The sequence below is a fragment of the Echinococcus granulosus genome (genome assembly GCF_000524195.1).
Source record: "Echinococcus granulosus chromosome Unknown EG_S00005, whole genome shotgun sequence".
Lineage (NCBI taxonomy): Eukaryota > Metazoa > Platyhelminthes > Cestoda > Cyclophyllidea > Taeniidae > Echinococcus > Echinococcus granulosus.
Window position 1 is genome coordinate 1,321,227 of NW_020170385.1, and position 17,500 is coordinate 1,338,726.

General features: G+C 38.5%; 2 protein-coding genes across 2 annotated transcripts; one reads left to right on the top strand and one right to left on the bottom strand. All coding sequences in view use genetic code 11, as the record gives it.

The window, feature by feature from the left end:
- Positions 1–414: 414 nt before the first annotated feature.
- EGR_01399 (TraB domain-containing protein) lies at positions 415–2,953 on the top strand (the record flags this gene model as incomplete). The annotated part of the gene is made up of 6 exons (XM_024490648.1): positions 415–651; positions 692–823; positions 1,115–1,225; positions 1,296–1,435; positions 1,713–2,198; positions 2,785–2,953. The coding sequence occupies 6 exons, from the start codon at positions 415–417 to the stop codon at positions 2,951–2,953; spliced, it is 1,275 nt and encodes a 424-aa protein (XP_024354972.1).
- Positions 2,954–3,799: 846 nt separating this feature from the next.
- Positions 3,800–6,335, bottom strand: EGR_01400 (nacht leucine rich repeat protein; the record flags this gene model as incomplete). Its single annotated transcript, XM_024490649.1, has 7 exons — positions 3,800–4,003; positions 4,444–4,586; positions 4,744–4,923; positions 5,204–5,349; positions 5,734–5,874; positions 5,909–6,051; positions 6,090–6,335. The coding sequence occupies 7 exons, from the start codon at positions 6,333–6,335 to the stop codon at positions 3,800–3,802; spliced, it is 1,203 nt and encodes a 400-aa protein (XP_024354973.1).
- Between the last annotated feature and the right edge of the window lie 11,165 nt (positions 6,336–17,500).

Genomic DNA, 17,500 nt, shown 5'->3' on the forward strand with positions numbered 1-17,500 from the left:
CATAAATAGCTCTAAACAGAATTATAAGTCTTCCAATGGTAAGATATGTAATGTGATATTCATACAGCCAAGGCGACTATGAAGCCTTACGACAAAAATGTGCAAGCACTGGTAAGATTGTGATTATTTGTTTGTGATAATACAGTTTGGTAATAATACTGGTTATTCGGAACTTTATTATACGAAAGTGGGGCATATTATGCTAATCTTCCATACTTACTAAAAATGCCTTGAGATAAAGTGTACTTGCTTTATGAAGCTTAACGAACCACTTGTTTTGACTGATGTTAAATGAAAGTAATTAGTTGTTTCCAGATCCTTCAGCTTCATAAGGTTGAGTTTTTCATTGGTAGATAATTAAGCGCGTAGACAGGCTGAAGTAACACGCGTTGTCGTTTGACCTTAATTGTCACTATGGCCATTGACACGCCACAGATGAATGCTTATGCGGCTTGTTCAGATTCAGAGGGAACGGGAGATAGTTATGAAATGAATGCCATTAGTTCATTTTTGGAATGCGTCCAGATCGTGAGGCGAACTCCTTTCGAGTTGCCTAAGACGGTTTCCTTAATAGAATGTTCTAACGGCACAAAAGTATACTTGGTAGGAACGGCTCACTTTAGCAAAGAAAGCATTGCGGATGTTCGTTTTGTATGAACTGGTCATTTCGTGAGTGTTATAAATGGTTTAGATAATGGAAAAGACTCTTCCTGACTTTGTGGTTGTTGAGTTGTGTAGGAATCGAAGTCATTCCATGCTTCTATCTGAAGACGATATTAAAAGGCAAATTCGGGAAAACAGCCTGGTTGACTACGTGAGAAATGTGAGTCCGGTTGTTGGGTAATGATGTCGTAAAGGTTTCTCTATTTGAATGTGTTTGGCGGTACATTAGCAAGTAAGTTATCACAGGAACATTCTGCCGGGCGCCAAATTTCATGCGTAGAAGGCAGTTTCCAATTTGTTGCATTCTCCTACATAGGTTATTGGTTTTATACAGGGATATGGCTAGTTTTTTGTGGGCTTATGCTACTGACTTATGTTATTGCTCCTGATCAGAAATGCGTTACTTTCTGAAGAGCATGTTTATGCTGCTTCTCATAAAAAATGCTTCTAGATGGGTGTATCAAACGGCGTTTTGCAATATCTTTTGCTTCGGTTTACAAAGTATATAATGGAGCAAATTGGAATGGCACCTGGAGGTGAATTTCGTGCTGCGTTTCAGGAAGTAAGGGCACTATTGTAGTTGCGTCTATCAAATTGGAAATACCGACATAAAATTGAAATATCTTACTTAGGCGTCTAAGCAAGCCCACTGTCATCTCATTCTCGGGGATCGGCCAATTAAAGTAACCCTTCAGAGGGCAATGGATGCACTGGGGTTATGGCAGAAAACGAGGTTTTTCTTCTCTTTGTTATTCGGCTTCGAGGAAATAACGTATGTGTTATTTGTGATGTTCCATTATTATGTTATAAGCCATCGACCATTTGTGTTCTTGCTGGTTGTGCACGCGTGCCTTTTTTCAACCTTTGAAACTGTAGCTTTTGTTCTTATTCCTCTCATGTACTTATCACTACTGGCTTAGTAGACGTCAACTGCTAACGCTTGTGAGTTCTTCACTCTATTAGATTAATATATGTCACTTTTTTAATGAAACTAACAGATGCAGCAAGTTTACATTCGGCATTTTATCCACTTATCTTCCTTACACTAGCCCCGAGGATGTTGAAGAAATGAAAAGTGAGGACCTCCTGGAGCAGTTGATTAAGGCATTGGCTGGTGACTACCCCGAGTTGACACGCATTATTCTGGAGGAACGGGATCTCTACCTAGCCCGGTCAATTTGGGAGGTGTGCGGTTTGCCGTCTGAAGAGCCAGGACATGATGCGAACCGAAGGGGGGAGGAAGTAGATGTTGAAGAGGATGAGGAGGAAAAGGGGGCAGAGGTTCGTCAGCGGCAGGAGCATGACCAGAAGCGGAGGGAGTCAGACAAGAGGAGCGAAAATTCGACGGTGGAGGTTCTGTTAGATCCCGAAGAACACCCCCATCTCCTCCGCCAGTGCTGCTGCTGGTGCCCCGAGTGGCCTGGGCTAGATGTATTGCCCCGTGTTGTCGTAGCAGTTGTCGGGATTGGCCATGTGGCTGGCATCAGGAAGGCCTGGAATCATGCTGCCACCATCGATAAAGCTGAACTCAGAAGGTTTTACAATGCATTTTTCATATGCACACTGTTTCATTTTTGAGTTTAATTGTTAGATCCTGCTAAATTTTAGAACTATTTGGTCGAAAGGGGTCGCTAAACACACAAATTGAATTTGTTTTAGGTCCAAATCACATGGGATTGGGTATATTTTTGTAGAATTTTTACCTATTTTAGTTAGCTTAATGCCGTTGAACGGTGGGGGTGATTTATTTCGCACTCATTTGGTGTTCATGTCGAAGTTGTACTGTCGTGAGGAATGGGGTTTTAAAGGGCGCTCTTTTGGACATATTCATTCTATTATCTCCTGATTATTTGAATTATTAGAAATGCAATTGTACACCTTAAGACATTTTTAGTTTGTGTTCAAAATCGAAGTCACTAACACAGAAGGACTCTCCTCCCTTCTATGTCATCAAAGTATGCTTCATCAAGAGGCGGTAATTTACGCTACTTTAGTAATTGTATCTGTTTCGATTTGGGGGTTGGTGTGTTTAATCCACCGTCTGCTCGAATGGCGTATAAAATCCCTTCCGAGAAAAAGGTTTTATATCTGCCTTACCAGGAAGCATTTTATCTGTTGTAGGGTGAAACCGGCATCTCGATCATGGGTTGTAGTTCGTTGGGCTTCTCGAGCGCTTATCCTCTCTGTCTCTGGTCTTGCTGCATACTGGGTATTACATGGTGTTTACCAGGCTGGTCGCCACATTTTTCAAGGCACCCTTTACCTGTATTCGAAATTCATGCTGTCCTGATGCCGCAGTCTGCTGTCTGGCCCATTACTGTAATTCTCCCTAATTGCCCTCAACATTTACTACATGTGTGTATCTGATCTGCTTCTTTTTAATTGGTTTCGAAGATATTCACTGGCGTATTATTCCGAACATTCCAGACCTATATTGATGTTTATTAAAGACACTGCGGGTCTCAATATATACCTAACGCGTCCCCAGTTGTTATTCACCGGTGATGGTACGTGCCAAACGGGGAAGGCACTTTATTGACGTGATTACCTGTGAAAAAAAAGGTTTAATAGTGCCGGCAACGCGGTTATTTCTGAATTACAGGGGTATTCAAATCTGTTTTGGTTTCAGACCCATAAGGTAAATAGAACTTTGCGACTTAATATGTGGACTGTGTAAACACCTAAGCAGACGATGGCTTACTGGGAGCTACAGAGCTGTTGGTAGGTTGATCGAAGTGATGCTGTCATTTGATATGTCCCTGGGGGCTCAAGTTTGGCCGCGCTCTTGGTTCATGTTATCCGAGATCAGTAGAACACAATGGGAACCTGGCATTTCGCTGGACTCTGGTTACTGTTACCACCTTTTAATTAGCAACAGTTGTTTGCATTATCACTGCGATTTGTTTCACAGTAATCATTTCCAACGGTGAGTTTCACAAGGATTTAAATTCTCATCCAACGCGTCACCTTAAGATTACACATTTTCAGATGTAGGTAGAATTCAAATACCTTTGTATGCGGGAGTGTCTAAAGTGTTATAAATCAAAGGTTCCTCATCGTCAAATATTCCTACTACAAAGTGATATGCGAAGAGACGCGAACTCTTCAAATTGACTTGACAAGCAGCGAGATTGTGCTATTTCCCGCCTCGCTTCTTCTTTCCCTTGGGTTTGGGAGCCAACTTGCGAATCATGTCGTAGGTGTCCTGATTAATGAGGTGGGTGACGCGCAGACCGATGCGTGGAAGGTTGTTGTCTTTTCGCGCCAGAATGCCCTCCAGAACGATGCGGCCCGCCACTTGCCCGATATCATTGCCAAAAATATCGATCTCCTGCAGATCCTTTGAATATGCTATTATGCTGGAATGAAATGCAGAAAATGTATCGAAAAGATGTTGATATTTTTGTTCGCACTTTTAGTAGAATTGTTGCATCCTGGTAATCAGAATATTTTTGTCTTAGACTAGTAAATGCGGGTGCATATGTGTGTGACGCCATTAAAAACCACCTTCTACATGAGCTCTAGTACGCTCTCAGCAGCTCTCAGAAGCATGCTATCTAGAAACCCGCAAAGACATTTAGTCAGGCTGTCGGGCTTCAATGGGTAATAATGGAGCACACAATAAACTCTACTTGACAATTAAGACGTTCTATTGAAAGTGCTTCGAACCAGAACGACTTGGCTTCAAATGATATAAATTAAAAATTTTCCCATAATATCTTCTCTCCAATAAGTGATGTAATATGACATTCATTCGAGGTTGGATAGTTTTATATCAACTTGCGTTTTTAATAGCTGCATGCAGCGAGCTGGAGCGAAACTGCCTCCTCGACCGATGCTGTTAATGCTGTTCTCCGCCATATGGAGATGGGTGATTTGCGGTCCACATGGTGGCATTTTAGCACTTTTTCTCTTATTTTTTCCTACAAAAACGACCCGTGTTTATTTATGGTTTCGAAATCGTTGTTCTAAATTTACAGGTACATTTAGAAGTGTATTTACATACGTACGTGTTTATAATCGATGCGGTATGGAACTTACCATTTCATTAACTTACATAAAACCAAATAAAATAATTACCTTTGCCAAGAGTTTGCCTTTTCCTACTAGCGCTAACGTTTGTGTTCGCTTCGTTTTTCTGAATGTAGGCATTCACAGACACACTTTCTGGATTCACGTCACTGACCGTGCTTGGATCCTCAGCAGTGTGCGTCTCTGATTCCGCTAGAGGAGCATCTAGGTCAATTCGTTTTCTTCCAGCTTTAAAAGAGCAAATCAAGCCAATAATTTTGATTCTCGAATACCCAAATATTTTTGAATTTAAAAAGCCCACCTGAGATTAAATAAAGTGATTAGGCCATATTAGTTCAAAATTACTGTTTTTCATTCATGGTTAATCAGAAATACCATAAACAATCGGTTATCTTTTCTTTTGTAAGGCAATCAAATCTTGGGGAAATCAGTCCAAAATGGTAGAAGCAGCATCGCCTTATATCAATACCCGATGTACTGAAACACACATGCTCAAAACAAGACTTACTCTGAGCTTGGGCTACTGCGACGGCCATCCTTTCGGCCTTTAGTCTCTCGCGCTCCTTCCCCTCCAAATATGCCGCCTCGGCCAACTGTGTGAGCAGAGCAGTTGCGCCTTCGGCCTCCAAGTTATTTCCGTCCAAAAAAAGCTCCCTTTGTTTCACAATCATAACTTTAGATAAAATCTTCGATCACTTTATTTTATATCGACTATTCCGAAAAAATAGCTACGAAAAGGATTTAATGTACTACATTTAAATACTAGGTAATAATGGAGTAGGGTTTGACAGAAGTGCATTTCAATTACGATCAGAAGAAAATTGAGTTAGCCAACTAACAGAATATAGCAAGAGTAGGTAAAGCAAATTTTCTCTGCATAAAACATATTCCTTTTCTCTTTTTATTCCAGAGAGAACTTACGTCACCTTTCTCAAATATCTAAGCAAGAAACTCTCAGATGAAGGAAATAATCTTAAGCCGCTTATTTTAAAAGCAAACAAAGTAATGGCATTGTTATGTACAATGCTGTAGCCTTACCTGATTGAGGTCTCAGCTACAAGATTACCCAGCCAAATGCCGCTTTGCTTGTTAAGACCACAGAAGCAAACACTTAACCGAACGAGCCAACGACATGATTTCAGTCCTTCGCAAAGTGTGTAACACCCAGAATCTCCAAATCTATATGCTTTTCAAGCAAAAGGTCCAGACTCACTCATTGAAATCAAGGATCAAATCTCGTAGTGTTTTTGTATAGTTGACATTTGGAGCAAATGCATCAATGGCCTTTTGATTGATAAAACAGTCAATTAGCTCAATATAGGACAACTCATAGCTTCCTTTGGCAACCATACTTCCCTTCCATATATGCAAATTGGCTACATTAACTTTCTTACCAAGCATAACATATCACTATATTCTAGGTAGACGCCCCAAACATAAAGCTCTTTTATTTGCAAGTAGCGATTGTTCCTCAGAGCGTCGATAAGAGGCAGAAGACGCACCAGTGGCTTTTCTCCCTTAAGGCCCTTTTTGATTTTACCTTTTTTCTTCGGTTGTGCCTCTTCATGACCATGTTCAAACCATTCCACGAACTTCTTATCATCCCAGTACTCAATATTTCGCCGATCCTTGGGATCCATTACAAACTATCACAGTCGAATAATTGCAGTAATACTAGTACACGTACCGTCTTGATAACAATCTCCTCTGAAATACCCCATCTTAGAGTTTCCTTAATTTTTGGACACATCGAACAGTTAAACTCATTACATATTCGCTCATAGTCTTTGTAAACCGACTTTAGAAGTTTTACCAAGGGGCTATCTGGCTGCAGGTCGAATTATGAATAGACGAAAACCAACCTTATTTGATTTAACAGGTTTTGGCCGTGTTTTAGTCCCCTATAAAGAAATTCAAAAGCAGTACGTTAAGTTAGAATTAAACGCTAGAATACTTCAAGAGAGGAATATTCACCAATAAAGCCCAGGGAAATAAATGCCACTATTTGTCGTAATGCCATCAGTAGGATCCCTAAAAGTCATACTAAAAGTTGCTATCAAGTTCTGAAAAGACTACAACTTTTTTTGGGCAGTTCTACGTTAATTCCCACCGATGTGGAAAAGTTAGCATACCTCCCAATTACAAGGGTTTACAAGCACTACACGTGCAACGAAGACCCGCGTTATTACAAAGAATTAAAAGAAATATTTTAATACCAAATCTCACGGTTTAAAATAATCTCAGCCAATGTATCACCGGACATACTTACATAGATGCTATATGCCACGTATATACGACGTAGTTATCTAACTTTAGCCAATGCTGTTGCATAAAACGTAAATAAGACTATCAACTTTATACGACAAATCTTAAAATGTCATTGGATTTTAGCAAAATGCCTGTTATTGCGCAGAACTTGAAGTTATATTGAAATTGTGACTAAAATTTATTTTGCCTATCGCACCATAGTTCCTAAGTCACCTCAAGGTCATCAGCAAGTGGAAGCAGAATAACGAGATTAATTTAATACTTCATGGTAATCAACTTAAGTAATAAGCAGCAACTTTTTAAAGGGCCAAAGTGATTTTTTGATATTTGACTTTTCCTGTTTCAAGTCATCGCTTTGGCGACTTCTTAAAGTGCTTAAAACGATTAGTATTTGTAGTTAACATTAAGAGTTGACCATATTTAGAATGTATATAAAAATTTTCAAACCTTCTGAAGTATTTTTTAAGAGGAGTGATGTTTTCTTAAAGCTGGAAAGTCAGTCCATTATCTGTATTTTCCATATCCATACCATAAATCTGCACCAACAGGCAAAAGACGGTGTTGCCTGTCGCATCTTAGTAGTGGAAATTGATCTTTAATCAACAAAAAGCAATACACACAGCTGCGTGGCTCTAGGTTCATGGCAAGCTGGTCTAGGGCATGCTGGTTATCGGTACCAGCATGTTTACAACACGGTAACCCGTCACTTGGCGTCCTGACTTCAATCATAACCATTAACAGCAGAATTGCACACCAAAGGTTCAAGATTAATGTGACATATTTCGTAGTTTTGTAACAGCCGCACGGGACCTAGCTCTATTGTGGGTATAGAACACCTTGATAATGCGGGTCAAACAAATAAATATGCCAAAGCGGCATCGCACCATTGACCTTGGAATATGTCCACATTTATTGCCTGATTTTAATTGTGTATATCTTCGTTAAGACACCTTAAAATTGTTTATGTTAAATTCATTGCACATGAGACGCCTAAACAACCTACTTAATTCCACCTAGGTATACAAATGTACATATATGTACATATATACCTACAGAGGTTACTCGACCCGACAATCAGGCAACCAAAGTGATTTCCATGAAAAGTAAATGTTGAAAATAGTATGAATCTCTAAAATTAATCCTTTTTCTTATCGATTCCCTAAAAGGAAACTTCAATGCGTCCCAATTTTTATACAAGCATACTGTCACAAAAATGGTGGATTTAATCATTAAGATTCAAAATATAAAGCAAAAATATTGTCCTTCCTTTTGCTTCCAATTTTCATAAATAACTTTCTTCACTCACGGAACCATCACGGTCCAAGCTACAAGGTTCAGAGTTTCCTAATGGTCATTTTATTGATGTCAATTTAAACTCATGATTTGTCGCATGGCTAACTCTTAAATGCTATACCAATTATTTCTAAGCTCGCAATTTTAATGCTTTGAAAATGTATCTAATTGCATATGGTGAACAATATTTAGGAAGCTGGGGCTTCGTACTATTCAGTCGAGCCGTTCTGCCCTCTATTCTGTAAAGAATCATTGGGTAAATTGTGATAATCATTCACTATGCCTACAAATTTGTTTTCTCTCACCTGTCTAGTTGCATACACATGTTAGGTTAAGGGTTATGCCAAAGAGTGTTCGATTGTCCTTGATGTTGAAGTGTGGGGAGTTGTGTGAGGATAAAAGCAAATGGGGGAACAAACGAAATGTAGGAATAATATAAGTGCAGGCCTCGTTGAGAAAACACTTCAATTCTTATTCCATCGGTAAGTCCTCCCATATTAGTGCACACGCATCTTCGAATTTAATTGCTACTTATCTTTTGTGGTCAAAATGTATCAAATGCACACATCGTAAACAGAAATAAAGTGGTGAAGCACAAATACCAAGGTACAGAGAACTATGTTCAAAATATATGTACCACCATTAGCAACACGCAGGAGTCATCTTTTAGTAAATAGCGATATATTCCACGAGGCAGCGAGACAAAGCTGCAATGTGTGCTGCGTATTGCTGGTGTATATTAGCCTAGATCTAAATTATGGTGTTTTGTGAAATCTCAATGATTTGATTTGATTGGACTCCATTTGCGTCATACGCAGTTCTTTCACGAGGGATTAAATAATGACGATTGCACAAGCACATAACAACGCTCATCAGTCGTGCTACAGAACCTGAGTGAAAACCAAGAGCTTCTTCACGTCGAACTACAGCCAATTACCTCAGTGTGTGAAGAAAATTTGGTCATGACGATGATGTGAATACCAATATTTCATGACACGGACATAATGATTATAAGACTAGCGAATGCCGGGAATTTGTCAGAATAGGCCGCTCTTTAAGAAAGGTATCCATCAACGTATGTTAAAATTTAACAAAACTTGAAAGAATTTGAAAAAAAATGCACTGGCTGCAAATGTGTTTATTAGGTTTCAATAATTTTGACATAATTTGTAGGTTTTTTTCCCCTTGTTGCCTCGAAAATAAATACCTTAGTCTATCACCCTTACCATTTGGGCGGAAATTACCCTTACTGCCAGGACCTGGCTAAAAAGCAGGCGTCTTGATACTCAGCCCTGCACCCTCAATCCGGTAATGAGACAGAGTACTAAGCATGAGCGTTTGAAGAGATTCACCAGCGCGCGTTAATTAGATGCAAAAAACGCTTCGAATGTGTACACAGTTCATTTGCATATCCAACCCACCTCTACCCTAATCAAACGCAGACTATTTCGTACAAATATCAGATGGCCATCTCTGTACTACATTAAGTATGTGTCTGAATACTTTGCTTCAGTTTGTTTAAGTAACTTTACGGATAGCTTTGCAGCGATTAGCCATTCATTCATCCTATGATTGAAGGTTCACAATGAAGGGCAATCTAACTGACTTGTGGGAGTTGACACTAATATCCAATGAATACAGGACTATACTTCAAATCAAACAATATGTGCTGCTTTTAAACAATTTAAAGGGCTTTAACATAATAGCTATTCGGCGAACTTATAAAGGGCTCTTAGTTATAGGTTCGGTTATCCGAATATAAAAGCCTAAATTGAACCTGGCACCATCAAAATCTACAAATCGGTCTATTTAATCTATTCGAGTTAAGTATCATGCACTGAAGTGCTGTTTAAAACAACTTTTAATCGGTATTTTTTGCTATTGGCTAGGTTTTCCTTCCCTGCGACATCTAAGCCAGTAGTGCACAAACAACTTAAATGCTGTCAATGCAGAATCAAAATAAAACTCCACCTGATTTTTCGCCAACCCGGTGAAAGTAAATGATGATTTATGGTTTCAGATCTGAAACTACATTTGTAAACATATTGTGTCTGTTTATTGATATGATTGGGTCTCTATTCGCAGGCCATGAATCAAATTGATTAAAGACGTCTGGAAGAGGCATCCATTAAAGCAACCACCAAGGTAGATTGTAAGTTTGCGTGTCATTGTTTATATATACTTGAGTGATGGACCAAACAGTAATTACATGGGTTTCTAAGGACAAATGTGAACAGTTGCGTCATTAGATCTTGTGCAATTGCACCACAAGAAACAGCCTAATAGATGCACCAAATACCGATTTAAATCTTACAATCCACAAAAATTATTTGAGGAATCCAAGTCGGTGAAGTAATTTCAAATGACTTCCAAAATGGTTTTGTAAATTTTGTCAGACCATGCTGATCAGAGGACATCACTTTACAGCGCAATGCTGGGCAGAAGTTGGGAAACACTTCGGATTTTGATATTCCATTTAAAGATGTATTAGTCATTGCAGCTGCCGAAACTTCACTGCATAAAGCGCAGTTAATGTATTTCCTTAGACTTACACCATTTCATCATTCTGGTTGGGCATTTCGTTTGCCTATCACATGATCTAATTGTGGCATGCATGAATCACCGTCTGATTATCATAAAATCATATTTTTAAAGGAACAAAACAAATCACATAATTAATTAAGAGATTATGAATTGTTTGTATAATTATTTGTAATTACGAAGGTAATGTAAGTTAGAATTTATTACCAAATGGGCCAAGATTTGTGGTATCTAACAGCGTACTAGCGGACAATATTCTCAACCCTTGTCAACTTATGGATTTTCAAACCTAAAATAGTATTTCTAGTGTGTAAAGGTATTGCAGCAGAGCTTAAATAGAGATCATTTATGCGCTTTGGTGGCATCAGAATAAAAAAAAATAACAAAACAGCACTGGATAAATACCAGGAGAGAGCTAACGTCTGCATAATCAAATATTATCCAGAATTTAGCACATAAAATGCATAGGTTGTGCTCACCGCTCCTACCTTTTTATTTATACCTTCACGATCAATCTATGGTTAATATTTGTGCGAGTCGAGCACAGCTAGGTCGCGACGATCCACGTTCTCGTGAGTTTCACGTATGGGGAATCGCGACAGTAGAACGATGATATATATATAAAAAACATTTAGATTACCAGTATTAGAACTTATAAAACACATCAAAATTTCAATTTCTTCACTTAATATCAGCAACGATACTTTCCTGAAATGATAACTTTCGCATTCTGACGCCTAAAATCTCAGGAGGAATTGATTCCTTCGATCAAGCCTTGACCGTTTTTGCATTCCCTTCATTAACAGTCACAGTTAGAATTTTGCTTTTCAGAGTAAATTCTGGTCAAGTATGCAACAAAAATGCATGCTCTACTCTGTAAATAAGGAGCGAAGTCCTTACCATAAAAGGCTGTATTTTGTGACAAGTCATCCACATGTTATAAGCCTTGGTGATCCTACTGGGAGCCAAAATTGACATCATCATGAAGTCGTAATGTTGTCAACACCTTTTTGCCTTATTCTCATAAGGTTGTTACACGCGACATTAGATTTAGCAGGTTATGGGGGTTGGACAATTTTCGTCTCGAAATACAAATGATGCAGGTTTGAAGGACTCATATGGACAAACCTTGATAAAGATGCGCGATTTAGTTCGAACTATTAGCGATTGATGAGGTTTTATGGGACCTTATTAAGTTAATTGTACTTGGACAAAGTGCTCAATTTTAACGATAAAACGAAATTCTGCGGACTTGATCCTTTTCCATAAAATAATGGATGTGCGATGCCGCTGAGAAAAAAGAGTGCCTGAAGTGGTTCACCTTTAAAATTTACAGACATTTACAGCGTTTCCTTCCCAGTTTGGCGAAGTCGTACACAAAGACCCAAAGCATTTCTATCTCGAGCGTCTATCTCGTACCGACTGAACTGGAACATTCCCACAAGTTCAGAATGCTTAAGTACATGCTCTTGCAAATTAGGCATAAGCCGAAAAATTACATGAGGTCATGGTGAAGTCCGCTAAAATTTGCCCTAGCTACCTTTCATTTTACCACTAAAGCAAAATTAATCACTAACGCAATTGATGCTTCTGTGATGCCCAGGGTTTAAATAGCGTGTTTACATTGACTTTAAAAGCTTATTTACACTAACTTGAGCGTCAATCTTAGAATGCATGATAATGGCAAATGATCACCTTGTTTCGAATCGAAATAGCCACGAAAAGATTCTCGTTAAACAAAAAGGCAAACTTCGTTCGGGAGTGTAAATCAGCGAAAGGTTGAAATAATCGGTTTAAACGGGCTGCTGATTTTAGCATTCTCGAATTTAAACTGTTAAAGCACAGCAAACATAACACGTTTTACTAAGTCAAGCCCACTACCTTTAATTTAAAATTAACGGAAAGATCGAATAATAAAAACAAGGCCATTGCGGGAGTGGGCACAAATACGGTAAAATTACGGAAACTGCTGCACAAATTACTAACATAACCGAATACTTGTCAAACACAGGTCCGAGTGGGTATTATGTCTTACTTAGTTTTAAATGCCTCGCCCAAACGCACTTTTATCCAACTTTTGACAGGATGAATACATATGGGAAATGGATATGGGCAGGAAAAGTACTAAAGGTGGAACGATAAGTTACGCCAAAGTTGTCAAAGTGTGTAGGCTAAACATGCGCTCGCTCAGTTCTCAATAATGTACAATTGGTTAGGTAGTTTGGACCGAGATGGGGCAAGTGATTCGTCGATCTGTGGAAAAAAAAACTTTTCGGATAGTGGACATTCATACAAATTATCATAAATATTTGGGCATACCCTATCTGGTTGATAAGTGAATTATAATTTGCAATGGCAGCAAAGTTGTTTCCAAAAACATATTTAATCTACAAATGTTGAACGTCGTTCACAAGGAGTAAGCAAGCCATTTTTAGGAAGCCTTAAGGAATATGTCAAAAGTAACTAAATAAGTTTAGGCGCCTTTTTTAAAGAGGTCTAAATTTGCATCTTAATCACAAAATACTTAACATTAGTCAAATTTATCATTTGCTCACACAGTCAATGACCCTGTCATTGTTAGCGGAGGGCTTAACAACAAATTACTTTTCTGTTTTTATTCAAATATGCGAATATTAATATACAAATACTAGTATATAAAATATAGGATATAATACCAAATATATGGATTGCCTTAATACGCGATCAAAACTCTTATTTGAATCCAATGGTTACCTTTTGGCTAAGACTTGGTAAAAGCAGTATTTGACGATAAGATAATTTACAAAAGTGAGAAAAAGGACCAGGATCAGTCCCTATGGCTTTTCCTGTTTGACAAAAATCCTAAAGAATTAAAACTTTGAAGTACTTAAAATATGCCTCGATAGGCTGGACACAACGATTAAGTGATAAAACTTTTCAAGAGAAATACGTAGTCTTTCAGCATAAAATCCTATGGTGGAAGCATAATTGATGATATCATTTTAGTGAATTGTAACTTTAAAGTTGGTGATGGCAAAATCATTGTATTCTGAAGGACATTAGACGAAACAACCAAATGCTATGACGGGAAATCGTGGTAAAAGAGTCCAAAGGGAGCACAGATATAGTTAAAGCTCTGAAACCATCATTAGGCGGAATTAGGCGACAGACATCTTCTGAGTCAAGCTTGGAGAAAAGTCGAAAACCGTATAATCGAATCAGGATGTGTTCTTACGGTAGTAGGTTATTGAGGGTGATGCAATCGTCACTGCATCATCACGCTTGGGAAAAGTCACAACGGTACTGCCCAAGCCGATGACTGAACAATTTTAAGTATCCCCTTATCCACTAATCAATCCAATGCATTCATAGCAGATTTGCGTAAATCAAACAGAAAACTTCGTATTTTCGTACACGCCGGAAAAACTTTCAATTCAGGTAGCGTCAGCATGACCCTATCTCACTAACGCGATTGGCTGTAGAGTTTGATTGAAGGTCATTTGAAAAGAGAGGGACAAAAATATTCAAAACTTTCATATACATCAAACCAATGATCATTGATCAAAAACTGATATTTACTAGGTTTGAGACGAGAGTCAGTAAGAATAAGTTGGCAGCTGGTCAAGATTACCAATAAGCGTCTTGTAATACCTCCTACAGAGGCATCAGGGTGCCTGATTTCTGCAGCAGGTGTAAGGTGTGCAAAGGAGTCGAGGTAAATGAAAGACTCAGTGCTGCCTGCGGCATTAGTAAATGTTTGCACACGTTACTGATAGGATGAGTTCGCATAAGGTGGCTGAATGGACTAGTGGAACTAGGAGCGAGCACGAGAGAATTAAGGTCAGAACCTATAGTTCCTTCTTCAGCAGATGCTTGCGTCAAGTAGGTCTTTGAGACGAGCCAGTTGGACGAAATATGCTCTAGGTTACCGCATTGCACATCGAATTTTGAAATTGATAGGTCATTTGAAAATGCTTCCATCGGCATGCCTTACTGCTCTTTAGTGTCACTTAGATCTGTCCTTTGGTTATCACTAGATGCTAGATTACGCTTGGTTAATCTTTTGACCCCTGCTTCTTTTGGTATTTCAACCCTTTCACATTATTGTTACCACATAGAATCATTGATTCGACTGTCACGACAGCCTGTCTTATCCTAGTTATTTGTACACAGCGTTCGAACAACAAGAGCTTTTCGTTTCAGATCTGGTAAATATATTTTAGAAATTAGTTTATCATGGATTTGAGTTAGTCACCGAAATTGCAATGAGATGCACATGACTTCTACTATGTTGGTCTTTATTCTCAAAAGCACATAGGATTTACCTCATTCAGCTGCCTCAAAGTAAACAGATGGCAGTAGAATTTCATTTATGTCCTCATACTGAGGTAAAACTGCAAGCTATGAAACTGACAACTTCTTTATTAGCATATAAGTAATTCTCCCAATCGTCCTCTGGACACAAAGAGTCACACACCAAGCCTCAACACGTTGAACATAACCTTCAAGTTCTCTTACGGAGACAGGACTGTCCGGAACATCGAGTTACCAGGAATCCATTTTAAAAGTACAAGCTTTCTGAAGTCATTTGTAATAGCCTTGGTGCAATATTAGGCTAGAGTGCAAAAGACTTCAATCCAGAACTAAGTAAACATAGCAGGAAGATCTTAGTCTGACCAAACTGGACCCATAACAGTAACACTATAAAATCAGAGCAATAAAAGAAGTGTGTCGTAGCAATCACCACAACAATGCCTTGAGAACTAGAATGAGATCATATGCAGATTTTAGAGAGACATTTAAATGGCTACTATACTAAAAATACATTCATGTATTTTCACTTATTAAGATTAAAATTTTAGATAAATTAAAAACAACTTTGGACCAGTAATTCTATCAGAAAACTATAAATGATTCATAGTTTCATGTAAAATAACCTATTTAGGAAAGTGTTACCATTAAGCACAGTTGACAGGTACTTCATCATATCAAACTAAAACAATGAAAAACGTACCACAATTTGACCATTGTAAACGACTGCCCGTCACGATCATTAGTGCCGTAACAGAAAATGGCCCTGCTGATCAAACCACCAATGCGCACACGCATGGCTAACACCCTGATTGTAAAATTCACACACTCAAACCAAGAAACCGTAAATCAGGAGTATAGTGTAAGCATCTTTTTTGGTTCGAATAGCCCGTTGTTTTAAAATCGGGTTTCAGCTGATAGTTGTTGCATCGAGATACCGGTATAAAAGCAGGACTACTACTTTTTTCTCACTTTGGACCGCATCCTTCGGTAATTACAATTTTTAGCAAAGAATTTTAGGGCCTTCAACCAATTAATGTAAATTTTTACATTTCGTGCGTTCGCAACTACGACCTATAATGCCCTTCCCTGATCACACTCATTTTAAAACTGTGTGATTAAATGTAGCCCATTTAAGTTACAATAGATGATAATATGGGCCGGTATTTTCCAATTGACGCGAAAACTTGACGCAAGAGTGTATGCTAAAATGCTAATTAAGAGTGTGGGGAGCGCTGGTAGCTTAAGTATGGGCAGTTCGGTAGGCATCTTGGCTAAAACGAAGTCGACCATCCCAAAATAATTAATTCGAAGCGGATTTTGACACTATTTCTCTCTGTTTCCCATTAATTGTGCTTTGGGATTAAGTATACTTCAAATACTCAAATAATACGTCGCAAAGTCACGAAATGCTATAACATTGCCCCTATTCTTAGTTACGCGTTCAGCATTCCCAATCGAGCATAAAAATGAATAACATTTCCAAGTTTCACGTTATCATTCGACCCAAATCTGATTTAAGACGCACCTTTTCCCAAGATGCCTGACTTTAGATGGAAAGTTTAGCAAACATGGACACCTGCTGTCATCAGACTTACCTATCGGTTCAGGTAATCAGGGTAGATTTTTGCGACACGCGGTTAATGTAGTACTTAACTGAAACTAGTTGTGCCATTGCGATAATACTAAGGGAATATTTACACAAATAAACAAACATTGCAATCCGTTAATGAATATTAAAACGCAGCATAAGGGGCACTTTCTGAGGCCATTCTGCGCCTTCATTAAAGGGATTAAACGAAATTGCACTAAGTAGTCGAAAGGCTCTAACGCACATGTTAAAAATGGTCTTATTAGTGGCAGCTAGTTAAAAAATTGCAGTATTTGATGTCGGAATTTCGAAGAATGTGTGCAGTAAGTGACTGGATTTGCATTTAATTGCAACAGCAAAGAAAGACGTGAGGCAGCCCTTTTAAATGGGAGAGTCTTAGCTTTTATAACGGCACGGTTTTGCGTACGTTTGCAAACAGTACCAGCATATGTTGGCCAGGGAGTGAAGAGGCATTATTTACGTATTCAATGCTAAAACCACAAAATTCGAAACTATCTCCCTAAACACTAACTTTTCCGTCATAGTCTATGTCGGAATTATGCAATTCGAATATTTGACGGTGACTTGGAAAGCAAAAGAATTTGAAATCGGTTTCTGAGAATGATGATTTGAGTAATAAATCGGTTGGATGGGCCGAAATAATCTTGCGATGGCACAATTATTTGCAAAAGTAGTTATGACACAACAGATAGACCAGTTTGTGTCAACATGACACAAATAATAAAAGCCGTACAAACCCTACCGCACGCAATTCCTACAGATGGATGACCCATCGACGTGCTCGAAATAATCCACGTATAA